This window comes from Sander vitreus, chromosome 2, assembly GCF_031162955.1.
Source record: "Sander vitreus isolate 19-12246 chromosome 2, sanVit1, whole genome shotgun sequence".
Classification (NCBI taxonomy): domain Eukaryota; kingdom Metazoa; phylum Chordata; class Actinopteri; order Perciformes; family Percidae; genus Sander; species Sander vitreus.
The window spans coordinates 4,372,613-4,400,378 of record NC_135856.1 but is presented as its reverse complement, the minus strand read 5'-3'; the positions used below and the strand labels follow the sequence as shown (position 1 = coordinate 4,400,378).

Sequence of the window (27,766 nt, the reverse complement as noted above, 5' to 3'; positions counted from 1 at the left end):
GATTTACCATCTGCCCCAAAATGTAGCGTTAGCAGCTAAACACCCGTTTGCGGTAGCTTGTTTAAAGGTAGACACATTCGATTAGCATGAAAACATATCCCAGAGAACGTTCGACTCGGTACACATATGTTATTAACCCCTAGGTTCATTTTGCGCCGGACTTGTCCCTTAATTATCTTTAGCTTCTGCGCGCGAAAGTCACCGGACGACTTCAATTTCTAAACATAGCCATACTGAGAATAGATACAGAGAGTTTTGTGGAGCCAATAATCTTAATTTGCTTTGCAGCAACTCATTTGGCATTGGCTTGAATGTAACAGACGTTCATTAATATAAAAAAGTTATGACTAAAGCTTTAACTTTTGGCATTGTTCTTTGTTTTCTAGAGATGTGTATTTATTTACTACATTACAAGTAGAAGTAGGTTCGGAGGTTTAGGAGGCTACTATCTGTAAACCAGAGGAATCACCCTGACTGCACTGCTGAATCCCTACCAGCTCCTGGGACCCTTCACTGGTTGAGTCTGACCTCTGACCTTCCTAAGGGGAGAGAAAGAATTTCTCAATGGGTAACATGTAAAATATGATATTGCAATTATTATAATTAGGTTTAAATATTGATAAGTAGGAGCTGTCAAGATGGGCAACCGAGTAAATGATAATTAAAACTCCCAATATAAAAACAAAAGCATAGCTGCAACTCCGAACATGGCTCTTATTAGAACAAGATCAGATAAAATTAATCAAAGATTTAATACATGATAAATGACGGAAAATACTGTACGTTGCTTGTGAGGGCTTTTAGGACACAAGAAACTTATGTCTTAGTGATATTTTTAAAATCAGACTTCCACCTCTAAGTTATCTAATATCACCCTCTAGTGGGGAAACCAAAGTACCGCATTGATGTAAATCCTTATCATTAGGTACTTTGTTACAGTATCAGGTTCTGATGGGCAATTTTCTTCTCATACCGACAACATACTGTAGAGTAAACACTGGGAAATTAAAAAAATACTATGAAATCAATTGAAACATTACAACAGACTTTCTTTAGGAAACAAAAAAAGTTTTAATCCAAAGCGTTCGTTTTGCCAAGGAATCCAATGTACTGTACAAGGTTAACTTATTTTACACTAAAATACAGAAAACAAACAAAAAGGTTACCACAGTTTGAACCAGGCGGTACAACACTCACAGATGAGTTCATTGTGACACTGGAAGAATTGTGCTTGGACAAATGAGGAGGCCGATAACCCAATAATACCTTGTAAAAGTGATGTTTCTTTACGTCTTATTAAAAAAGGAAATAAAGTGCAAATAACCATTCAGGTAAAGTTTAAGTTCAAGTTCAAGTACTTAAATCCCACCCACTTTTGTCACATTTAACTTTCTGTAATTCTGTTGTCCTCAGTGTATAGAATAACTCACCAGTGAGCATGTACAGAAAATAAGTAGAGATCAGTAACTAAAATGGTTCACATTTAGGTAAAGAGAAAAAGAGAGAAACAAAAAAACTGACGGGCAAACAGACAGACTTAAATTGCTTCAAATATAAAACAGCATTTCCACTAAAAGAACGAGAGAAAAAAAAAGGAAAGAGTTTATATAAAAAATGTTAAAAAAAAAAAAATAATAATAATGAATGTACCTTAAATCTAGTTAATAAATTTCATCCACACAATACATTTGTTTCCCAAACAGCAATAAATATAACAGAATCCAATTAGTGCTCAGGATTGTAAACCTGCAGTCAACAGAGAACTGAAAAGGACAAGGAGACGTCATGAGAAGAGAAAAAGATGACGTGAAGAGATCCCAATTCAGTTTCAAAAGGCTGCCGAGATTATTTCAGTGAGTGTCCTTCAAAAATAAAAAAAGCTTGCGTGCGTACTTTTGTACAAAATGACAATCCGAATGTGACATATTGTGACACAAAAAAGGAGGCTAAGTATTTAGTGTCCATCTGCACCTGACATGTCAGTCAGGTTATACACCTCAATCACTTTCTACAAGTCCCATCGTTACGACATCCACAACACTTTCAAAACAGGATGCACCAATAACAGACTCCTAACACAAGAGTGAGGAAAGAATACAGGCATTTCAAACCAAATGATATAGCATGAGACATGAGTTGCACATCATCAATAAAAAAGTAACAACTTTTAAGACTTCTCCTGCATCATTTTTGGATTCTACATAAACTGATGAAACCTAAGCCAATTGGAGTTTTGGTCCATGTTGCTGATCAGGGAAGTGGATCCTAACCAGCTCTGTAGCTGACCTCTGACCTCCATGTGGAGGGGTTGGACAGCCAATGAAAAATGGCTACGTGGGGGGGTAAAACTAATTCAATTCTCGGTGCTGAAATTTTTAAACTGGTACTGGTGCATCCGTATTCGCGATACGACAAAATGGGCAGATGTCAGTTGAGTCAAGCCATGAAGAGTAAAGCTGAAGGAACTGAGAACTGTGCATTAAAAAAATGACACACTGCCAAATATTTAAAAGGGGGCATTAAGTAATATTTCCAAACTCTACAAAACACAACTGAAAAGGGAGTGGGCTATAGTCGACATCTATGCTCTCGTCAAAGTCAACACAGGAGTTGGTGGTCTACTGCTGCCTCGGTTGGTTGGTTTGTTAATTCCCTAACAACAGTGTTAATTAACCTTTTTAAAACATCATAGTCGACAACAACAAACAAACTAACTGATCAAGGCAGCGGTAGACCAGCAACTCCTGTGTTCTGTGTTCTGCAAGGTAAAATTAATGTTTTTGGCAATGGAGTCTGGTGGCTTTGATGAGAGCATAGAATGGCTTCAGTTCCCTCTGTGTAAACTTCAACAGGGCTGTCTGGAGGCAAGTTAAGGCTGTGATAATATAGCATACACTTAAACTGATTTAGATTTGTAGGTGTCTAAAATATGTTTAGCTGCTGTCCCCGATCACAGCAGTACATTGCTTGGCTTCTGTGTCGTTACCCCGGCCTGCTTTTCCAAACTGGGGGGCGTGCCGACGGCCATCTACTGTAGGTTATACACAGGCTATGGATAAGTAGCTCATACAACCCCACTTCAAAAATATCCAACCTATGACTTGAAGTTCCTTTCTTACTTTACTCGGACTCATGTCTTGACAAGAGCGTGGCCTCTTCTTAACACAGTTGGCCTCACATACACACCATGTTGAGAAGAGAGGACCAGACTGTAACAGATTACTGCTCATTTCAACCGGAGTAAATTCATACAAAAATCACTCCTCATGCTTTCATTTAAACAATCAACATAACAAATCTCTCAACCACTTGACCCTTCCATCATCCAGCTAAAAGGAAAAAAAAAAAAAAAAGGAATATTTTAAGTCGCATGAGACATTCTGGGAATGTAACATTTCATATTTCACAGACTCACAAACAGGGATCCCATTCAATGGTTTCATATTAAACAAGTCTCTGAGAGTAGTAAAGGTGATTATCAATTAAATCATGTTTTCCATATCCGGATGAAACGTTTGAAAAATAAAAAGTGACCTACTCACTGATTCAATATTCAGTAGCACAACACCGAGCAATTATCATCAAGTAACCAAAGAGTTACAACACGTCGTACAAAAAAACCCAACATCACAGTTCCCAAATAAAAGCAAAGTTTAAAACCTTAAAAAACACACACACAGAGACAGACTGTACAACATGTATACATAGTCTACACTCTACAGCAGGCTGTAAACTCAGCATGCTAGTGGTCATAGATGCTGATGGTAGCAAACTAAACCTGTTTCAAGTGATGACTGGCACAAAGAGGTGTGAGCCAGCGAAGCCAAACCAAACCCAAGACCATGCTCGCTGTTTAATTTAAGTTATTCACATTAAGGTAGAGCTATAGCAATAGCCCCAAAGTTCAGACGACGTTTAATCAAAAACAGAGCAACATGCAATAGGATGAGTGTTAATGCTTCTATGTGAATCATTTAGCACATTTTAAAACATGATCTTTTAGCAAATCATATAATGCCGACTTATCGCCTGATTTCAAAACTCTTACGTTTGAAAGATCCCAAAATACTATTGAAACCAGACTATTGTGTGGTATCAAACAACAAATGTGGATTCGTTTTTATCCACATCATGCAACTTTACGTCTAAGAGCAAAGCTAGCAGTGGAGGATTTCATTCAGCTGTTGGTACCGGTTTGTAACGCTCACTCCCGTCTTGAAGAATGTCCAGCGGTAAGTTCCTGGCTGTTCTGGCCAAGGCTAACGCTTCTGTATGTTAGTCACAGTTAAAAGAGAGACGTACTACAATAATAAAAAAAACATGATGATAAACAAGAGGAATAATAATGAATACACTGCCCAAGTCCTGTCCGCGATGAGGAAGAGGTGTGGGGTTTCACAGTGAGATCTCCTGAGCAGGAGAGAAACAGATCCTGGTCACAGGCGGAGAGTCCTGCTGAGAGACGAATGGAGGGAGGAAAGAGAGGTGGAAGGATGGATGGGGGGGGGGGTGGGGAGTCATACAATTATAGTTTAAAACGCTGGCAAAAAAAAAAAAAAAAAATCAAATAAGGAAAAAAAAGTGCCATCAAGTCAGCACAACACAGATTTTACCATTCAATGTATTTTTGTATTAACTAATTAACTATGGAGGACAATGTGAGTCTTGAGTGGTGTCTCTGTTGATTTCCTTTGGTTGGAAAACTGTGCCATACCTTGGAAACCTTTAGCGCTTTGTCCTTCTTGAACGTCAAGTCTGGGTTTTTCACTACCAGCCCCGCCTTCCCCAACACAGGACCATTCAATGGGCTGTTCACCTAAAATATAACATTATGATATGACAGCAAGAGATAATTAAAATGTTGGGTCATCGGCTAATTTTTGTAGATGGACGAAAATAGAAAGAAAGGACTATCATTCAAACACAACGTCAGAGCCAAAAAAGGCGATAACACAAAGCGAGTAGTCACCATGAAGAAAGAGTACAACAAAAATATAAAAGTGCATTGGATATTTACATTGGATATTGTCTTTTAAAAAAAAAAACGATGAAAGAAAGGCTTACCCCTTGCCACATGGCGTTCTCTTTACCAGGTTTTCTTTCTGTCTTGGTGACAATATCAGGGGAGATGTGTTTGAGCCGCCTTTCCGCTGTCAGCTGCTCACCACGAGCTTTGCGCTTTTATCGGAGCATCAGGTGGGAAAACAAGTTGTAAAAGGTAAGTTTAAAATCAGAAAATAAATGTCATGTTAAGTCTGAGCAGGTTGGCAAAAATGTGTATGTGGTAGAGCGGTTTACCGATAAGACATCACAGGATTTCTATACAGCAAAAGATTTCTCAAACCGCTTTCCAGCTGCAGAAATATTCCACATGAAGAGCTACCAGCAAATGTTTACCACATATTTGATAAGAAATGTAAAACTACTCATTATAAAGTTTGATCTGGCATCATTGATTTGGTGACTAAAGCATAGCGACTAATTATTTGAGCACTAATTTAAATTGCGAGCCAAAAACTAAAAAAAGTGGTCGCTATTACAAATATGGCCCCAACAGCCTTTCAGCCTTAAAAAAAAAAAAAAAAAAGATTTTGTGCAAACTCCCCATCCTCCTCTGGTGCTCCTCATTGTGACTTTCACATACGGTTTAGTACCTTGATGAGGCCACCGAAGGAGCGGGAACGCGGATGTTTCTTGCTGGGAGCTGGGAGGAGCAGGTGCTGCTCTTTAGTAGGCGTCTCTGATGGATTGGATGTCTGCTTGACTAACTGCACATGGGGGGGGGGGAGGAGAAACACTTCCATTTTATATTAAAAGACTTTTAAACACACAAAGTGAATTGCATTCGGGAGGATCAACAGCAGAAGCAGCTCAGTTTCTACATGTATCAGCCAGTTGAAATCTAGGACTGTAAAAAAGACCCTGAGGGGAACCTGTCGGACGAGTTTCTTCTTCTTGGCGGAGTCTGGCATGTTGTGGTTGACGTGTCTGAAGAGCTCCTTCAGAGCCTCTTCTGTGTATTGTTGAGCTGGTGACTGGAACTGCTCCTGAGAGCTGGGGCCCTGAACGGCCGTCCTCTTCAGGGGCAACACTGTCCGCTGAGCAGGAGAGCTGCTCGCCGCCAGCAGCTCCAGCTCATCCTGAGAGAGGAGAAGGCGGTCAACTTCAGATGGAGTCTATTACACGTGCGTGAGCAGGCAAAATGACGGTTTATGATAAAAACAATAGAACGCAGCATTTGGCTTTGATCGCCACATTGTTTGCAGCATAGCGACCCAAACTTGAAATGGTCGTTCTCCTTCACTGCCCCAAAATATATGGAATACTATCACTGTTGCTAAACATTTTTCACATTCTTTTTTACAATAGAAGCGGTTTCTCTCTTTACCAACACTTGAGGTATTTATCTACTTCAGGGGGTCACCAACTGGCGGACTCCGGTCCAAAACCGGACCGCAGGATGCTTCCATCCGGACCGGGAAGCCTTTTGATACAACTGGGAAGTATATACAAGTTATATGGGTATTTATCTTGTCAAAAAAGGAATTTTTAACAGGCAGAACGAGGCCAGCTCTGTAGAGCTGTATGGGTCCTGCGACCGCCTGCGACTGTTGCTAGCTTGCAAAAACACGCGAGCTGACCGAGGTACACAATACAATAGAAGAACACGGCATTATCAAAATATAGAAAAGCTGACAGTGAAAACCGAGTCTTCCGAGGGGAGTGGGCAGAGAAGTACGCGTTTACTCTTCCTGCTACGAGTTCTACGAGGCCGGTGTGCCTCATTTGCATGGAGTCTGCTGCGATTGTCAAAAGTGGAATTATTAAAAACGCCAATATGAAACTAGACACAGACACTTGGAGAAAACGTAGCCACAGCAGTCTGAGGTCAAGACACTGTGTGCAATGTGCCCAAAGCCCAATAAGGGCGATCTATATGAGTCCTGTCTCACTCTCTCACAGCGGGCATATGCGTGTTTGTTTTTCCATTCATCATATGCTTGTTTAATATAGGCACTGTACTTTTGCCTTTTTTTAAGCTAGGAACAGCATTTTTGCATCTTTGAGTTTAAAAATGTTGACTAAACTGATCCCTTTAGTATTATGATTAGTATTATTAGTATATATTTGTAGGTATCAAATTCTTCGGACCTATGCGGGGGCGGAGGGTTGACTCACTGGACCTCTTGCACTTTAAGATGAATACCCCCTATTTTTTTAGATTTGACATTTAGAATGTTTTCACAAAGTTCACCTTCTCTAAAAGCAGGGAAGAGAATCGATGAATTAAATGCTATTTTAACAGCAGGGGACGTGAGGACAAAGTGCTGGACATGGTCTGGTGTGTTTGTGTTGGAAAGGTGGTGCTGTGATGTGACCTCCTTCCACTAACCTTGGTCTGCAGAGCCTTGGAGCCAGTGAAGTGCACTTTGGCATATTCCCGCAGGTAGACTGGAGCCTGAACAACACGCAGCAGACACCAGTCACATTTTATGTACCTAGAGCACAATTTGTTTCTGTGCATCATTCTCAGGGTATTTAATAATAACAACAGCAGCAGCAGTAATCACCCTGAAGAGTTTCTGCGAGTGTTTGATGAGGAAGGCCATGCTGTTGTTCAGTTTCTTCAGATTGTCTTTCAGGTCACTGGCTGTCATCTGGAACAAGAGGGAACAGAAGTCAGACAACACCCAGTCACTTAAAGCTGCATTCAGAGATTTTTGACCACTATGGGGCAGAAAGACAATCTCAGCTGAAGTGAGATCCATCAAAAGCTAGCAAAAAATATGTTGCGTCTGTTTTTCGGTTTCTTTTCTGTGCTTTTTAAGGCATTTTATTGCCATATTCACAAAAGAGTAGCAGCATGCTTGCTGTCTGGCACAGCATGTGGGGGTGACGAAAGTGAACATTTTCAAATTCTACACAGAGTGGCTTTAAGGAGAGCGTGTAAATATATGGCAGTTTTTAGGCATTTTTCTTTAGGGTGAATGAATAATTGTGGTGAACAATTGTGCTCCCAAATTGAGCAAAAATAGTCTAGATCTTCCTTGAACCGTAGTTATAAACAACAAATCTTACATGTCTGGGCCAAAGGACATGCGGGGCAAACATGAGGGCCAGGTTAAAGGCGGACATCTTGTTCTTGTCCTGCTGCTTGGCAGTGTGGTAGAGCAGGTCCAGCAGGAGTTTCAGCAGTGAGCGGTTGGCCTGGGGTAACAGCAGGAAGAGGAGCTGGAGGGCCTCTATCTGACGCTCCTTGTTGGGTAACGCAGTCTTGTTGCCGTGTTCGTCAAACAGAGTCATATCTGGGAGAGGAACACGGGTGGAGGAAGTAAAGTCATGAATAGATTTACTAAAATCACAAAAAAAAAAAAAAAAAAGGTGTTGCCATTTTCCTTTTAAACAATAGCCCATGACAAACAATTCAAAACAAATCATCAGCATTTGTGACATCTTGACTGATGCATTTCAGATGTCCTGCTTTTTAAAATATGCAGCATTTTATGTTTAATGTGGAGCAATCATTTGCTGCATCTTTAAAAGTTTGACAAAACGTGTGACTGTGTGTGTGTGTGTGTGTGTGTGTGTGTGTGTGTGTGTGTGTGTGTATTCCTACCAGCTATCTTGAGGTGTGCGTGGAAGTGTCTGTGTGTGAGCAGGGGCTCGGGCAGCTCTCCCAGGAAAGTCTTGAGCAGCGTGGCCACGTCATTGGGGTGAAAGTCCCCAGACTCCAGGTCGACTTCGGCCCCGCTGTTGAGGAGCTCTTTCAGGGTCTGCTGGCGAACACTGTTCCCCGGCACCCGAAACAGACCCTCTACGTGCAGATCTGAGTGCGTAGAGTTTAGTTTATTCAAGTATCCTGATTAGAAGCACACGTATTTGCCTCTAGTCTTCCTGGGGGTCCTGAACAAGAGCAGGTAGGAACCAGCAAGTAAAAAAAACTTCTGACGTCTGATAATTCCAAACCAGTTTGGGCTATTTATTTGTGTGCTCACTCATTCTTGGAATTTGTCTTTTTTAATTCTAGCTAAAGAAGAAAACATGACATGCACACTACTCCAAAACAAATAGGTAAAATACTATCCACATTCATCAGTGGTAGGACTGAGGGTTGTTCATTGTTATAAAAACCAAAAACAAATGGGGTTATGTTAAATTCCGAAATTTTCAGAAAATGTTGTTCTTCCCCAGATAATAGTTAATGATGTTGCTTTTCAAAGTTTCTGGAATGCAGATGTAAAAACAACTTTTATTATTTAGAGGACTCACTTTTGCTGAGGTACTCAATGAGCTGGTAGATCTGGGCAATGCAGCTCTCTGTCAGCGTGGTTCCAAACACAATGCCTTTATCTGTGAAAGTATTAGAAATGAGAGTGATGGATATAATCAAAAGTTACTGAAGGAGCTCTTCAATTTCGACAAAATGCGACTTAAAACCATGCAGTGCATCACAGACGGGCAGCGCATCACAGGTTTAAAGCTGACACTAACACTAAAGAACAAGTCCGATGGCATCTCATACGCCACATTGAAAAACCTATACATAAGATCAAACAGGCTAGAAAACAAGCAGGTTGGCCTGTGTCTATTTAGTGTCAGCTGTTAAAATCCAATGTTAAAAATAGGAAACGGACCTGAAGGGAGAGCCCCCTCTCGATCAGCACTGATCTTGCAGAACTGTTCCGAATTACATTTGCACGCATCCTGTCTTTTCGGTGAGAGACAGAGCACGACGCAATCCTCACTTCCACAACACTGACGTGATCCGTGCAGTTCATCATCATCATCGTCTCTGGTGTGCTCTGTGTTACAGTGACACAGGGTCAGAAAAACTGGGGAGGGACTTACACCTCTATTAAGATCTGCGCCGTAGCAGGATCAACCGTGGCCGTACGCTGCAGCTACACATACCCACCCAGTTGCAGAAACATTGTGGGTCATTAAAAAAGGGAGTGATTTTTGCACCAGTGGATCTGACAACAGATGCAGAGTACGCTGGGCGTGTACAGTATCCCTGTGATGAGAACGGCTGAACTCAGAGAATAAGAGACAGTGTTTCCTCTATGTTGATTGGCAAGTGGCGGTCCGCCACGGTTAGATTTCTCCCGCCGCGGTATCAGAAATGTACAAAAAGCCGTCTGCATCTGTATCATTTCATACATTCATGTCCCGAAACATATTGGGGGTTAATTCATTCAACATAATTCACAGCCAAATAACAATTAAAAAGTATTGTACTGTTATTTGAACATTTATAACCTAACCTAACACTGCCTCCGTTTTGGTGTCTGCTGTGGCGCGCCGCTTCCCTTTTTTTTCCTCCATAAACTCCGCTCTCAGCTGCTTTGCCAGTTGCTGCATGAACTTCCTCCGGGACATTTTACAGCTGGTGCACTCCTTGGAGAGGATGTGTGCAATGACTCCAGCCAGTTGTAGCATGTATAAAAGTTATATGAACACGTAGACAGCCACCGGCCGTCTACGTGTACCGCGCCTCTCACAGAGCGCGCGCCCGGTGCTTTTCTTCTGATTCAGAACGGAGTCCACCCACGCTGTAGTGGCCTACGTTACGTTACCGACTCTGGCTTTGCCTTCGGCCCATCGGTGGTGCCCACACTTGTTACTCGAGACCGCTAGTTACGTTTCTCTGACAGAGACTATGGTTATTACTAAGCAACCAAGATGCATCTTCAACCACGCAAAAGATTAAAAACAAAACCGCGAAAATCCGAGCGGTCCATATGACCGTGTATGGCCAAAATAGGTAAAAGGGATTGTATTTTCTTTGCCTTTTGTGTAATGTATATAAAAACAATTTTAAATGAAAATACAGACTCTTTTAGGAAAAAGTCAGGTACCAGCAGGATTGTATTTTTTTTTTTACAAGATTGTATTTATTTATTTATTTTTAAAAGTTATTACACATATAAATTTCAAAACGGTCAAAATGACCGTCCTGGCCGTTCTAGTGTTAAGGAACAGGCCGCAGGGGGACCATCTAGCAGCATGTAGGCTACTCAGCATCAATGGGCCACATCTTTCTGAATTCCCCTATAACCGAGCCTTGGAGTTATTTTTCCAAAAGCCAAGAAAAATCAAATGCACACAGCAAGGCTGCCAACTTTGCCACTGAGGCCAAATATGCAATTAGTTTCATTATGAATGGTTTCATACTATAGCCTACTTTGGGTTTTGGTTTCCCTATGAAGAATTTCTTGATTTCTTGTAAAATTCATTTTGTAGACCTACAGTTCCTCAAAAATACAGTTCAATCAAAACAAAATGAAAATATGCCTCATTGTGTGTGAAAAGAGGTGAATAAATATATTTGTTTGTGTTGCAGCGAAGTGTCAGTTCCGTTTAATACGTAAATGGCCCATTTGTGTGACGTGCTGTTGTGTTATTTAACCCCCCCCTAATGTAGCACAAGTAGACTTTATATTTCACAATTATTGTTTTCCGTCAGATCATTTATGGACCTTGACATTTCCAACCGCACTTGAAGGCAACTGCATTTCACAGTGATGGAAAGAAAACAGACGGCGGGAATGTTCCTAAGCAGATAAGTGCTTGTGTTTTGTTTTTTACCCTCATAGCGTAACCCTAAACTTTTTTTTGTGGCAGCGATAAAGTCAGTGATGACGCAGTCAGTGTGAATGCAGGCTTAATGTCTATGTTGCCTAATATCAAATTGTATACAAAAACAGAGAGGGAGATTCACTGTGGTTAATTGGCTCTTGGTAATTTGTAGATGTCAACTGGTTGACCTCTGACCTTTGCGTTTGAGGAAGTTGAAAGAGCGAAAGAAGCCTCCATTTCCACCTGTTGGGGTCTTAGGGCCCTCCTCACCAAGGAGCTGTGCAAACTCTGTCCCGGGTAGATCAATAAGGCGAGTAATGTTACTAAGGACCAGCTCCAGGAAAACATCAGGGCTCTCATGGCGGAGTTTCTCCACAAAAAAGTCCGGGCTGAAGAGGACTTGTGGTCGGCCAGCACGGGCCCCCCCTGGTGATTCCTCATGATTCATCACCATATTGCACACTGCACCTCTGCTGGGGAGAGACAGCAATGTTTTAAAGACATTTTTCTAGTAGTATGGGAGAGGACATCACACACACTTAATTATTAGGTAAAAAAAAAAAACCACAGGCACCCAAGTCTGCTGCATGATGGATTTGTTTACACTTTAACAAGTAGTGGACTTTATTAATATTAATTAGGGATCTTTGTTGTATGCCTCTGCTGAAAAGCAACAGCATTGCAAATTAAAATGTGTATACACAGGATATACAGACTATGTTCAATAGCCTAAGTTAATATTACCTGATGACACAGTTAGGCTTATTTTCTCCCTCCAGAGCCACAGTTGACATTTAACAACTGTTTTCACAGGCTGCAGTACTAATAACAAGTACATGTAACTTAATGTGTAAAATCGTTTTAGTGCCTCTTTAAACCTCATATTCACCCCTTCTGTGTAGCCAATTCTGACAAAACCATTAACATCCACAACCTCGAAACTACACTTCTGACCATTTCAGCAAACCTTAAAGCTAAACAAAGGCGCTATTGATGTTATGCTCCTTCCTTTACAAACGTTAACGTTATGCGTGTAAAGAAACGTAGGAACAGTGGGTTATAATCACAGTACTGCACCACTAACCTGGCTAGCTAACGTCAGCTAAAATAACCTAACGTTAGCCAACCAAAACTGTGTTTAGCTCGTGTAACGTTAACGTTAGTTTGCCCAAACTTAGCTCACGTTAGCTACATCAACCCACGATCCCTCAGCTAACGTTAGCTAATGCAAGCTGTGAATTCCCACGTAACTTAACTCATTTTCGAATACACATTACAATTGTTAACAGCAATGCCTGGCCACCAAGCTGTAGCTCACTAACGTAATTTTCATCTTTGAAAGCAGCATTAACATTACTTCGCTTGAGCTGACGGCTAACGTTAGAGTGACAGCCCTTGTCAATCAGTCTCACTGACGAAACGCATGTACACCAGTCTAAAATGTCTCAAGTTCAGCTTAAGACAGAGTAACGCTAACTCTGCGTCAATGTAAATAAGATTAACATGTATCCTTGTTAGTTTCCATTCGTTCTTACCTTCTATTTTGTTTGTTTTCATCGACATCTTTACCCGCAGCCATGTTCAGTTTGAATCCTCCGCTGTTATCCCTCAGGCCCCGCCCACGATGTCAACCATTGGTCGTTTGTCGAACGTGGGCGTGACATGATGTGTCTGATTTGCCAATGTCCCTTACTGTGATTGGTCGGTTTGAATTCAGTAGCTTTTGTCAAGAGGAAAACAACATCTGTAAGGTAAGCAACATCCGGCAACATCAAGCGAAACTCTGTGCAAGTATACAACGATAACACAGTGGTGGAAGAAGTATTCACCACTATTATACTGTGTATAACACTCAACAACACAAAATGCAAAATCACATTTCATTACAGCATTTCAAATGAATTTTTATTTCACACATATCTAGGCTACATGTTCTTTATCATGTCTCTTTCTTTGATTAGGAAAATGGAGTAGACAAAATATAGCAGTGGTACAATTCCAGTGTAGAGAAAGTTACTATAAAGTTAAACTACAAAGTTGCAGAGCTACAAAGCAAAAACAGAATAAAATAATAAGTGCAAAACTGACTTAATTTAAAGACAAGAGCAGCAAGTTTAAGTTTATTAAATGGATGGGTTTCAAGCAGAGAACAAAATAGTATGATACATTCTGTCAATGATAAAGGCAACCCTGTTAAATGGATCTCTTTCTCACACATTTGCACTTTTACCATTTTTCATCATGAACATCAACAAGAAAACTTGGTCTGTTACTAATAGTTAGAAGTGAAGGGCTCAGTCCTATGATCAGTTCTAAAAAAAAAAATCATCTTTACATTTGTTACACAATTGTCTCTCAGTTTTGAGAGTCAGTAACCATATGAAAGATTTTGTTTGTTTGACTGGATGTTTTGCAGGACAAAATTCACTTGCATACACGTCTTAACCTTTTGTCACAACCTGGCTCTTAAGGCCATGACTAAGTGGGAGACACACTGTTTCAAAGAATAAAGTCAATCATTTGACAAAAGTAACTGAATTGTATAGGCCATATAACTAAACATCAAAAGGCATGATGGTGTTTGAATGTTTAAAAATGCATAAAATAAAGGAAACAGGTGGGAAAAGGTGGAACTAATGCTGCCACATAACAGCTGGATGCCTGCAGGGACGGAGGAAGAGAGCTCAGCAACAGAGCCTCGATGTTATAGGCTGGAAACACCGGGCCCAAGTGTTACCAGAAGATAGGGGTGGGAATCAGAGGCCTCACGATACAATATCATCAGGATACTTATGTCACGATACAATATTATTGCGATTTTCAACATATTGCAATAATCTGCAATATATTGCAATTTATTATCTTTTTTTCCAACTTCAAATGTTTCCCAATCTCAAATGATGTCCCCAAAAGGAAACGTTGTCAACATCTGTTTTACTGTATCTATATGTATATCTATATTGTTGTCTCTATTGTACAGTATGTGTCTATATTACTATTTGTCTGTTTACTACTACATGTCTATTTGTTGAATGTATAGAGAGTTAACACCTACCAAAGTCAAATTCCTTGTGTATGTAAGTATACTTGGCCAAAAAAATCTGATTCTGATTCTGAAATCTGATTCTGATCTAAAAAGATGACTTTCTCTATTTGTTCATCTCACTTCCAGAACTGCTTTGCAATTACAGCAATTGTGTTTAAAACGTTTTTTTTTTCTTTTTCAGGTGCCCGTAAAACATGCTGCAACAAAGTGTCCTACACCAAAAGAAGCATCTGTGCCCTCAAGGGCTCGTCCTACTCCGTGGACATCTCTTGCTCTTACTTTGCTAATGAGGCAGGCTTACATGTTGCATACAAATTCTGGTTCAGGCCTGGACGTAGTCATTCCTCACAGCCCGAGGACTCTACTAAAGACTCCCAGTATGCAGGTCATGTTCAGTTTTCGGGTATCGGGGGAAGTTGCTACAGAGAGAGGACTTGCCACTCTGAGCATTACTGACCTGAGAGAGAACGACTCCGCCGAGTCCATCCATCCATCCATCTTCATCCGCTTATCCGGGGTCGGGTCGCGGGGGTAGCAGCTCCAGCAGGGGACCCCAAACTTCCCTTTCCCGGGCCACATTAACCAGCTCCGACTGGGGGATCCCGAGGCGTTCCCAGGCCAGGTTAGAGATATAATCCCTCCACCTAGTCCTGGGTCTCCCCCGAGGCCTCCTCCCAGCTGGACGTGCCTGGAACACCTCCCTAGGGAGGCGCCCAGGGGGCATCCTTACCAGATGCCCGAACCACCTCAACTGGCTCCTTTCGACGCAAAGGAGCAGCGGCTCTACTCCGAGCTCCTCACGGATAACTGAGCTTCTCACCCTATCTCTAAGGGAGACGCCAGCTACCCTCCTGAGGAAACCCATTTCGGCCGCTTGTACCCTGGATCTTGTTCTTTCGGTCATGACCCAGCCTTCATGACCATAGGTGAGGGTAGGAACAAAAAACTGACCGGTAGATTGAGAGCTTTGCCTTCTGGCTCAGCTCTCTTTTCGTCTAACGGTGCGATAAATTGAATGTAATACCGCACCTGCTGTGCCGATTCTCCGACCAATCTCCCGCTCCATTGTCCCCTCACTCGCGAACAAGACCCCCAAGGTACTTGAACTCCTTCACTTGGGGTAAGGACTCATTCCCTACCTGGAGAAGGCACTCCATCGGTTTCCTGCTGAGAACCATGGCCTCCGATTTAGAGGTGCTGATCCTCATCCCAGCCGCTTCACACTCGGCTGCGAACCGATCCAGTGAGTGCTGAAGGTCACAGGCCGATGATGCCATCAGGACCACATCATCTGCAAAAAGCAGCGATGAGATCCCCAGCCCACCGAACTGCAACCCCTCTCCACCCCGACTACGCCTCGATATCCTGTCCATAAATACTACAAACAGGATTGGTGACAAAGCGCAGCCCTGGCGGAGGCCAACTCTCACCTGAAAGCGAGTCCGACTTACTGCCGAGAACCCGGACACAGCTCTCGCTTTGGTCGTACAGAGATTGGATGGCCCTGAGAAGGGACCCCCTCACCCCGTACTCCGCAGCACCTCCCACAGTATCTCCCGGGGCACCCGGTCATCGCCTTCTCCAGATCCACAAAACACATGTAGACTGGTTGGGCATACTCCCAGGCTCCCTCCAGGATCCTTGCGAGAGTAAAGATCTGGTCCGTTGTTCCCACGACCAGGGCGGAATCCGCATTGTTCCTCTTCAACCTGAGATTCGACTATCGACCCGAACCCTCCTTTCCAGCACCTTGGAGTAGACTTTACCGGGAGGCTGAGAAGTGTGATACCCCTGTAATTGGCACACACCCTCTGGTCCCCCCTTTTTTAAAGGGAACCACCACCCCGGTCTGCCACTCCTTAGGCACCGTCCCAGACTTCCACGCAATGTTGAAGAGGCGTGTCAGCAAGACAACCCCTCCACACCCAGAGCTTTAAGCATTTCTGGACGGATCTCATCAATTCCTGGGGCTTTGCCACTGTGGAGTTGTTTAACTACCTCAGCAACCTCCACCAGGGAAATTGATGCCAATCCCCCCTCATCCTCCAGCTCTGCCTCTACCATAGAGGGCGTATTAGTCGGATTTAGGAGTTCCTCAAAGTGCTCCTTCCACCGCCCTATTACCTCCTCAGTTGAGGTCAACAGCGTCCCATCCTTACTGTACACAGCTTGGATGGTTCCCCTTCCCCCCCTCCTGAGGTGGCGACGGTTTTCCAGAAGCACCTTGGTGCCGACCGAAAGTCCTTCTCCATGTCTTCTCCGAACTTCTCCCACACACGCTGCTTTGCCTCTTTCACGGCAGAGGCTGCAGCCCTTCGGGCCCCTTCGGTACCTTGCAACTGCCTCCGGAGTCGTCTGGGATAACATATCCCGGAAAGACTCCTTCTTCAATCGGACGGCTTCCCTGACCACCGGTGTCCACCACGGTGTTCGTGGGTTACCGCCCCTTGAGGCACCTAAGACCCTAAGACCACAGCTCCTCACCGCAGCTTCAGCAATGGAAACTTTGAACATTGTCCACTCGGGTTCAATGCCCCCAGCCTCCACGGGGATGCACGAAAAGCTCCGCCCGGAGGTGTGAGTTGAAAGTCTGTCGGACAGGGGCCTCCTCCAGAAACGTTCCCAATTTACCCGCGACTACCCGTTTGGGCTTACCAGGTCTGTCCAGAGTCTTCCCCACCCCCTGACCCAACTCACCACCAGATGGTGATCGGTTGACAGCTCCGCCCCTCTCTTCACCCGAGTGTCCAAAACATATGGCTCAGATCAGATGAAAGCGATTATAAAAAGTCGATCATTGACCTTTGGCCTAGGGTGCTCTGGTACAAGTACACTTATGAGCATCCCTATGTTCGAACATGGTGTTCAGTTATGAGACAATCCATGACTAGCACAGAAGTCCAACAACAAACAACCACTCTGGTTTAGATCAGGGAGGCCGTTCCCTCCCAATCACGCCTCTCCATGTGTCTCCATCATTACCCACGTGCGCGCGTTGAAGTCCCCCCAGCAGAACTATGGAGTCCCCAACTGGAGCCCCCATGCAGGACTCCACTCAAGGTCTCAAGAAGGCCGAATACTCTGAACTCTTGTTTGGTGCATATGCACAAACAACAGTCAGGATTTTCCACAACCCCGCAGGCGTAGGGAGGCGACCCTCTCGCTCCACCGGGTTAAAGCTCCAACGTAGCGGCGCCAGCCGGGAGGCTTGGTGAGTATCCCCACACCCGCCCGGCGCCTCACACCCTGGGCAACTCCGGAGAAGAAAAGAGTCCAACCCCTATCCAGGAGTATGGTTCCAGAACCAAGACCGTGCGTAGAGGTAGCCCCACCAGATCTAACCAGTAGCGCTCCACCTCCCGCACAAGTTCGGCTCCTTCCCCCACAGAGGTGACATTCCACGTCCCCAGAGCCAGCCTCTGCTGCCCGGTCTGGTCCGCCGAGGCCCCTGACCTTCACTGCCACCCATGTGGCAGCGCACCCGACCCCAGCGGTTCCTCCCACAGGTGGTGGGCCCATGGGATGGAGGGATGTCCGCCACGTAGCTTTTTCGGGCTGTGCCCGACCGGGCTCCGTGGCAAACCCGGCCACCAGACGCTCGCTGACGAGCCCTCCATCTGGGCCTGGCTCCAGACGGGGGCCCCGGGCTTCCTCCGGGCAGGGTCACTTCATCCCTTCCTCGATTTTTCATAGGATTTTTGAACCATTCTTTGTCTGGCCCCTCACCTGAGACCACTTTGCCTTGGGAGACCCTACCAGGAGCACAAAGCTCCAGACAACACAGCCCTCAGGTTCATAGGGACACACAAACCTCTCCACCACGATAAGGTGATGGTTCCCGGATGGTACTCCGCCGAGTATCATTTCAAATTTAAAGTGCAACCCTTTAAATGGAGGAGCAGTTTACCTGGCACAACTCTGACTGTCCCAGGTACTAATCAACCCAAACTGTATTACATTTAACGCAAACACATCCCCAATACACCATACACCATATAAGATGTAGAATTGTTTTATTGTTAACCTGATAATTCATGTTTTTTCCCAACTTAAGGGACACTACAGGTGGCTAGGTAAACATTTTTTAGCTAATAGATATCACCATGAAACGTCCCCAGTTGATTACTGAACTTAAAACTTAAGACAATTATTTTTGTATTACAAGTTTTCTGAAATTCTATGTTTAAATATGCAAATTAGGCATTATCTAACTTTTGGTGAATGTAGGAGAAATCCTACACAGGAGACATCATGTGGTGCTTTGAAAGGATGTGAGGATTACCAATCTTTATCAGTGTGTGTGAGTCGACTCCACTGTATCATTATGCAAATTGAAGAACGTCTACTATAACATACACTTTTAGATATGGGCATCCAATAAAATACCCTGTGTCACTAAAAAAAACTCACACTCACACGTCTTTAAGTTTAAAGGAGTTGTTTTCTCCTCCACTCACTGACTGCATGCATATTGTGCATATTATTGATATATATATGTATCCTGATTTGACTTCCTTCCTCTTAGCAGCCTGACTTTCTGTCTTCTGCGTACCGCACTGACCCCAGAGGAGCGTTATCTTTGAAGACGACATCGCTCTTGGTTGTAAGTAGATTGTTTTATTGATGCGATTGCTATTTCTTGCAGACATTATTTACCTGTTGATGTGTTTTTAGTTTCTCTGAAGTCCTGCAGATGAGAGGAGCAGCTATGAGTTTAACTGCAGCAGCGAGGGGATTTGTTGTCTTCCTTCTCTCTGTGCCAGGTACTGTTTATCATTCATTTACACATCATACATTTACACTGTAGGGCATTTAGTACACTTATTCAGAGTTTTAAAAAAGTTATAATTTTTTTTTTATTGAATTCCTAAATCATTGACTTTTCTAGATTTCATTTGTAATGTGATGCAAACCAGTAAAGCACATTCACTTCTGTTTCTTTGTTGCATCTTGTCGTAGGTAATGATGTGTTTCAGACTCTTCTGTAAAAACATTTACGCATGCAACACCCCCTGTATACTTTTACCTGAACATTTAAGGGTTGTGTATCATTGCACAGTAATGGTAGTGCTGCTTTTTATTTAACTGTATAACTGGAGCTGTTAGCGGTTCGTCTGAAGGATTGAGTCATTTAACCCTTGTATGGTGTTCGGGTCTGTGGGACCCGTTTTCAATGTTTGCTGAAAGAAAAATGATGCTATTTATTATTTCTTCTAACTCAAACTCATTGGCCTTACATATGAGGTGTTCGGGTCTACTGGACCCGAGTGTAATAATTGTGTAATAATAGTGTAATAATTGTAGGTGCTATGAGACTCAACTGTGTCCTCCTTCTAACTGGGCCTGCTGTGTGTCCTCATCGCAGTTGCAGCACAGTGGATGTGACTAATATTAGTGACCACACACAACACACACAACACACACACACACACACACACACACACACACACACACACACACACACACACACACACACAACACGTCTAATAACACTTCATTAGCAGCATCTTTCCCACTGAGGTGCTGCGGGGGAAATGGTAAGATGTTTATTAGAGACAGACAGAGAAAGAGACAGAGGGAGAAGCTGAGAAACGAGGTGCACGTGTGTGTGTGTGTGTGTGTGTGTGTGTGTGTGTGTGTGTGTGTGTGTGTGTGTGTCTGTGTCTGTGTCTATATTGTCTGTGCGTCTCTGTGTGTGTCTGTGCGTGTCTGAGTGTAGGTGTCTGTGTGCGGGAATGTTCTAAGAAATAAGCACCAATAATGATCAAAAATCTTGTTTCTATTTTTTTTAACCTTCTTTATAATTGAATTTCCTTGTTTTCTCAGACAATCTTAAATTTATGATAATCATATTATCATTAATGTGATCTCACAGGGGTAAATAGCAAATATGAACCATAAATGATGTATATAGCATTGGTAATTGAGCTAAAGTAAACATCTGTTAAGTATTTTTACATAAAGTGTTATGGCTGTATTGATTTAAAAGCCTAATAATGTGGTGGGTCCACCAGACCCGGGAACATCGGCTGTGTAACAGAAATATGAACACCACACAAGGGTTAAGGTCAACTATAAGTGTATGTCCTTTTCTAAGAGAACAAGATAACATCTATTAAGAGTTAAAAATACAAAACACACTTACACATCATTTTGTTTCTCACAGAAGGTGTGAGGTTTCAGACACAAGACATACACACAGACAACCTCCCCCTCTCAGTTCCTTTAAAACTGCATTACGATTCACACCTTCAATGCATTGCTGATCACTAAGCAACACTTTGCTTTTGGACTTCACATCTGTGTTCACTGTGGCTTAATGCAGATACGACATAATGAAAGTCAGACATTTTTATGCACTTTTAAACTTATAGTATTAATAACATAAGATTCCATATGAAAGAAATATTTCCCCAAAATGCTGATGTAAGACATCTTTGTCTTATGAACATGCAGTGAGATGTTCTAGAGCCAAGTAGCTTTGGTCAAAGTGTTTGTCATCTAGCAAGTTTCCATATCGGTGAACTTACTTTTATGTTCTGAGTCTGACTGTGCTTCCCGCTGTGCTCTGTGTTGCAGTGATACAGGGCCAGAGTGACTGGGGAGTAACTTACTCTTCCACTCCGATCTGTGCCTTAAAGAGCTCAACCGTGGACATACCGTGCACCTACAGATACCCATCCACAACAAGTCATCAAACTATAGAAGTTCGAGAACAAATATGGTTTACTAAAGGGCGTATTAATGCCCCTGTGGATCTGAAAACAGATTCAGACTACACAGGTCGTGTGCAGTATTTCTGTGATAAGAAGAGCTGCACTCTGAGAATCACAAACCTGAGAGAGAGCGACTCGGCTGAGTATAAGTTCCGGTTCATAACTAACCATACACTTGGAGGTTTTACTGGTTCATCTGGAGTCACTTTGTCTGTTACTGGTAATATTTTATTGGAATATTTGTTTCCAATTGTTTTCCTGTGAATCTTTTGTGTGTCTGTTTGCATGCATGTCATTTAATGGTTTAGTTTGAAATGACATTTCTGTCTCTCTGTTGACCTTTCCAGACCTCCAGGTGCAGGTGACAAGATCATCGACCCACGGAGAGCTGAGGTGTCACAGTAGCTGTAATATATCTGATAATCCTTCATATGTCTGGTTCAATAGTGAACTAAAAATGGATGGAGAAACATCTTCTTCTCTCAGAGTCTCTGTTGAAGATAACAACAGCTATTCCTGTGCTGTTACAGGATATGAAGATTACCGCTCTCCTCCAGTGTGTGAGTGTGTGTGTGTTACACACACACACACACACACACACACACACAATTATACCACACTTCCCAACATTTTCTTATTAAAGTTAACTTATTTTCATGTTATCTTCTCCAGATGCTCCAAAGGTTAATCCCCCGTCTCTGACTCCCACTGGGGAAATCACAGAGAACAGTTCAGTGACTCTGAACTGTAGCAGCGATGCTAACCCAGCAGCTAACTACACCTGGTACAAGAATGGTAAACCTCTAAATGGAAAGGCACAGCTTGTCTTCAGCTCCATCCAGTCCTCTGACTCTGGACAGTATAACTGTACAGCTGAGAACCAGCTGGGGAGGAGGACATCTGAATCCATCTTTATTGATGTGAAATGTGAGGAAACAGCTTTAATATAATAAGCAACATTCCACTGATTACTGTCAGCTTTTTTTTTAGGCGTACTTTGCTGATCATACCTGCTTTCTTCAGCTCTTCACAGTCACAGCTGTAGGTCACTGAACAGCAAAATGGGTAGTTTTAGTTGCTGTTGGCATCAGTTAAAAGAACAGCAGTCACATAACTCTAATTTATTATAATTCTTTCATAAAAGTAACATTAAATTACTGTTTTAACAGGCCTAACTCAGTTTAAAAACTGGTTTCCAGCAGGTTCCTGTTCTGCAGAAACATAGAACATAGAACACAGTTACGGCGGTTAATATTTCAAAAGTTGGCGGCCAAGGAGCGTAACAGGCTACTACCCCACCTTACTTTATGTCAAATGGAGATTTATCCAACCTTTTCTATAGAACATTTAAATGTTCATATTTCGTTAAAACGCAAATGTTTTTCCCTCCAGATGCTCCAAAGCTCCCCTCTGTGTCTGCTGAGATAGTAAAAGGCAGTTCAGTGACTCTGACCTGTATCAGTGATGCTAACCCAGCAGCTAACTACACCTGGTACAAGGAGAATGAAGACTCACCAAAAGCATCAGGACAGATCTTCACCATCACTGACTTCAGAGCTGAACACAGTGGGAATTATTACTGTGAAGCCCAGAACAGCAGAGGACGTCAGAACTCCACCTTAAATCTGATTGTTGTAGCAGGTAAGTTTTTCCACTTTCACCTGCACAAACACCTGTTAACTGCACCAGACCTGATTCACATGTAAATATGTAGCAACCCAGAAAATGAAATTCCATGTGTGCATATCCAGACTGTTTTTGTGTAGCTGTGTTCAGGGAGGAACCTCCATCATGTCAGAGGTGGATGACACTGACTGACTGACTGATTAACAGACAGCAAAGTGATTCATCAATCTGATCCTATTAATGAGGAGTATCATGTATTTATCTATATTTCCAGAGAATTCAACAACAATAATGCATATCATCTGGCTGACTGTGGTGGTCTTGATGCTGATTCCTCTGCTGCTCCTGAGTCTGTGGGCGAGGTAAAACAACACAAATCCATCAGTTCAGTCACCGTTGTTTTATTTTCTTCTTCTAACTTCCTTTAGTTTCTGTGTTGTGAATTTCATTATGTTGCATTCTTTATTTGTTGTTGTTGTTGTTGGACTCAATTCAGGAAGAAGAAAACTCTGAGCTCCACCACTGAACCACATGAGCCTGTAGAGATAGAGGTGAGAGAGAGAGAGAGAGAGAGAGAGAGAGAGAGAGAGAGAGAGAGAGAGAGAGAGAGACATACCCACACTCATACACACACTCGCACACACACGCACACATTTGTTATAGCGCTTTAAAGGGGTGATAGAATGATTATATAGGGTATTTTACACTGTTCCTTAAGGTCTCCTAATAGGGTATGTAACATTGGTTGGGCTGAAAATTGCGCAAATGCTATTTTATTAGGCCCTTAACTACCCTGTGAATATAGCTCTATTTGGAACAAGAGCTTTTCTTCCAAATATGGTCTGCTCATGAATATTTAGATGAGCTGCGTGCTGATTGGTTTGAGTGAACCACATAGAAACACATTGGAGACGAGACAGCAGGTCTCTCATATTTCAGACACTGCAAAGTTATACGTTGTTTGTCGGGCTATTTCGTTATTAAATTCACTTCTGAGACTTTTTTATGCGAGAAAGCAACTATATAAAGCTCAAATATGGGCCGTTTTACGAAACTTGATGGCTAATTGCAAATTTGGTAAGACGTGTCGGAGTTTAGGAGCTCCACACAGTCTGACGAGAAAACGGAAACCTCCATACCCAGTGAAAGTCACCGTTTCTTGGTTACTGGACTACTGGGGCTCGGCCGGCATAACTAGAGTATATTTACAGTTTGAATTTCGTCACGCCACTTATATAACATCTACCCCAAGGTCTTATAAAGCTAACAATGGTGTCCGATTTCAATTTAATGCACTTTTGTGAACATTAGCTAGGGATTTCGTTAGCTGCTACTGTCCCTTCAATCCTATGTGTACAGATTGCGGCTAGTTAGCTTCACTTTCAGCATAATTAAAGTATATTTACAGTTAGATTTTCGTCACACCACTTATATAACTTCTACCCCAAGGTCTTATAAAGCTAACAATGGTGTTCGATTTCAACTGAATGCATTTTTGTGAACATTAGGGATTTCGTTAGCTGCTACTGTCTCTTCAATCCTATGGGTAAAGATCGCGGCTAGCTGCAGGCCCTGGAGCTCCATCAGGGCCTCGGCATTTTGTAGTCCAGTAACCCAGAAACGGTGACTTTGCGCGGGCTTCCCTTCGTGACGGAGATCCAGCTAGCTCACAGCGAGCCGGAGTCTATGAAGTAGGACACGCTGGGCGGCGAGGCAGCACCGGCCGCTGTCACGTAGCCTGCTGAACTCCGACACACAGTCGGACAAAATTTGCAATTAGCCATCAATTTTCGTAAAACGGCCCATATTTGACCTCTACATAGTTGATTTTGTGAATTTAGTAATTAAATAGCGGACCTCTGGAGATCTGCATGACCTAGCTAGATTCAGAAGACTAAGCCGACCTCAGGTCAGTGGTGTAGCCTATGCAAATGTTGGGGCGTGACAAAGACTAGGAGTTGGGATGCTTAATAAATAATGTAAATAATTTACATTTAAACATGATAAATATAATGTGTTTCTAATATATGCAGTTATCATGAATGAGGTCCTCATTTTGTTGTCTCTCCCCAACAGTTAGACTCTTGTCCTGTGTATGGGAACATCTCACACACTGCAGCAGACAGAAGAACCAGAGGAGCAGGAAGACCTGGTGTGAAGTCCAGTCAGGGTAGAGCCTCCTGCAACAAATAAAACAGGCCCACTTGAGATTTACAGTCACAGTTCCATCCATAACTTTAAACGAGTTTCATGTGATTTTGTAGAAGGTCAGACAGCTTTGAGTCTGCTGCATAGGGGAGGGGGGGACAAACTCAAAACAATTTCTGAGAAATAACTCACCAAAACGTCATGTGGTTTTCCTCACATGCTGTCAAACCAGAGGGAGACTCACATGGAGGAAAAGAAAAAGAAGTCTTTAACTCCAAACGTTTTCATGTTTTTTAGAAGCAGCAGGTAGCAGAAGATTTGAAAAGAATGCAGCTTTATTTGTACCTGTGCAGGTACATAACATAACTGAACTCAGTTCAGGATTTGACTTGGTATGCAAAGTGATATTTTATGTAGTAAATGACTTTTAAGAAATATTGTTCACCCTTTCACATCACACCTGTCCTGGCAGAGAAAGCCAGTAAAGTCCAACTATTCCACAGCATGTACAGTAGATCTTAAATATTATATTTTTACACATTGAAAAACATTAGCTCATCTCTGTCAAACTTTGCTAGTTGTTCATTTGTATTGAATGAATTGTATTGTATTGCATGTATTGTAGTCTGAACATCATGCCAGTTCCCTCTCACTGCTGCAGAGGGCGATAGTGTGCAGGTGTAAGCTTTTGATTTCAGCTTTAAACAAACTCTTTTTGTGTTCATTCTTCAGAATGAAGTTTTTATTGATCAGTAATGAGTGCAAATACAATTTAAATCAGTTGGTATGCTCTGATGTATTTCTCACTTGCCCAATGTTGTCCATCTGTAAAACTGGTCACAGTGTAAAGTCTGGTGAACAACCTAAAACAGCAACTGCCTGATGGAATCAAACTGACTCTGTCCTTCTACTGCAGCTCAACACTTCAAGGAAAGAGCTAATTACATTCTAGATGTCCACGTGATTTGTCTAACTTGAACACCTAAAGTCTTATATTACTTAATTAATGGTTAGTATGAACAGGTGGAATTATTGCAGAAACCATAAACCTGTTTCCGTGCGTACATATGGGCACCTGACTATTGTTTTAAGATTCAGATTCAATACTTTATGACTTTTATTGCCCTTTCAACATAGCTGACAGGAATTTTGGTTTGCTGAGCTCACACGAAACATAAATAACCCCAGCTCACACTCCATATCCACCTGAGGGGATAAAGTTAAAGTGCTCATATTATGCTCATGTTCAGGTTCATAATTGTATTTAGAGGTTGTACCAGAATAGGTTTACATGGTTTAATTTTCAAAAAACACCATATTTTTGTTATACTGCACATTGCTGCAGCTCCTCTTTTCACCCTGTGGGTTGAGCTCTCTGTTTTAGCTACAGAGTGAGACCTCTCACTTCTGTTCCATCTTTGTTGGGAGTCGCACATGCTCAGTAGCTAGGTAAGGACTACTAGCCAGTCAGAAGCAGAGTATGAGGGCGTGCCCTGACAGTACCTAGGTAAGGACTACTAGCCAGTCAGAAGCAGAGTATGAGGGCGTGCCCTGACAGTAGCTAGGTAAGGACTACTAGCCAGTCAGAAGCAGAGTATGAGGGCGTGCCCTGACAGTAGCTAGGTAAGGACTACTAGCCAGTCAGAAGCAGAGTATGAGGGCGTGCCCTGACAGTACCTAGGTAAGGACTACTAGCCAGTCAGAAGCAGAGTATGAGGGAGTGCTCTGAAGTAAAGGCTGGACTACAATAGAGCTGTTTGGAGCAGTTTGTGAACAGTGTTTTCTGTTGGAGATGGTAAGTCCCTTTGGGGGGGACTTTGTAAACCTATTACATGCACAAAAAATATATATATAACATTATACAGGAAAAGGAGAAAGCATAATATGAGCATTTAAAGTTAAAACATAAGTGATACATTATTAAAACAAGTATTCCCATATATATATATATACAGTTTAATAAGTGAATCCCTTTTTTGTCTACAATGTGGCGTTGAGTAAAACATGGATATTATCCATCTCTGCTGGTGATCAGTGGGTATTACAACAACAAAAACAAACGAACATCAAACCTCAGGACCACATTTCTTTAGGAAATTAGACTCTCCACTTTTTACCCAGTAGACTTTTTTAACTGAGTGCTCATTTCATGCTACAGTGCGACAAGTCTTATTTAATCTAAGTTACACCTGAGTTCTGTTTGCCAACATCAAGGGAAATGTAAAAGAATCAGAAAAGGTCTCATTGTCACAATAAGTACACTTATGTGGAGTTTGCCTCGGTGAAAGGTGCATACACAAACAAACAAACATATTAAACATGAATATGAAATAAACAATAAATACAGAAAAACATATATTTACATACAAAGTACCAGCTTCGACTGCCCAGGGTGAGAAGCTCTCCAAGCAGAATATTTTTTGTTGCCGTTTGATTTTAATAAAATACACATCAAGTCTGAAACTGTCTGAGTGTTTAATCCCACATGTTCTGCTGCAGCATGTGTCTGTTTTATTTGTATTTGTTTTTTAGGTTTCATTTTACCATTTTTCTGCAAAAAAATGCCACTGAGTGAGCATAACATGCAGTGGTGGAATGTAACTAAGTACATTTACTAACGTACTGTACTAAAGTACAAAATTGAGCTACT

General features: G+C 42.4%; 2 protein-coding genes across 4 annotated transcripts; one reads left to right on the top strand and one right to left on the bottom strand.

Moving 5' to 3' along the window:
• Positions 1-2,911: 2,911 nt before the first annotated feature.
• On the bottom strand, positions 2,912-13,200 carry arhgap19 (Rho GTPase activating protein 19). 3 transcript variants are annotated; one of them, XM_078273861.1, is made up of 12 exons: positions 13,116-13,200; positions 11,776-12,050; positions 9,271-9,351; positions 8,618-8,827; positions 8,080-8,306; positions 7,572-7,658; positions 7,394-7,459; positions 5,934-6,140; positions 5,655-5,768; positions 5,065-5,178; positions 4,715-4,816; positions 2,912-4,455 (listed from the first exon to the last, which is right to left on the bottom strand). In XM_078273861.1, exons 1-12 carry the CDS (start codon positions 13,157-13,159, stop codon positions 4,396-4,398), a joined length of 1,587 nt encoding a protein of 528 aa, XP_078129987.1. In that variant the 5' UTR covers positions 13,160-13,200; the 3' UTR covers positions 2,912-4,395. The 3 variants fall into 3 exon arrangements, with proteins under 3 accessions (XP_078129987.1, XP_078129978.1, XP_078129997.1); XM_078273852.1 differs by having other exon boundaries at positions 11,776-12,053; positions 13,116-13,192; XM_078273871.1 differs by having other exon boundaries at positions 2,912-4,452; positions 11,776-12,053; positions 13,116-13,192.
• Positions 13,201-18,137: 4,937 nt separating this feature from the next.
• LOC144532885 (pregnancy-specific beta-1-glycoprotein 7-like) lies at positions 18,138-25,911 on the top strand. Its single transcript, XM_078273840.1, has 10 exons — positions 18,138-18,557; positions 19,152-19,229; positions 19,301-19,389; positions 21,206-21,562; positions 21,690-21,902; positions 22,015-22,269; positions 22,735-22,983; positions 23,243-23,330; positions 23,465-23,519; positions 25,045-25,911. Exons 3-10 carry the CDS (start codon positions 19,320-19,322, stop codon positions 25,159-25,161), a joined length of 1,404 nt encoding a protein of 467 aa, XP_078129966.1. The 5' UTR covers positions 18,138-18,557; positions 19,152-19,229; positions 19,301-19,319; the 3' UTR covers positions 25,162-25,911.
• The last annotated feature ends 1,855 nt before the right edge of the window (positions 25,912-27,766 follow it).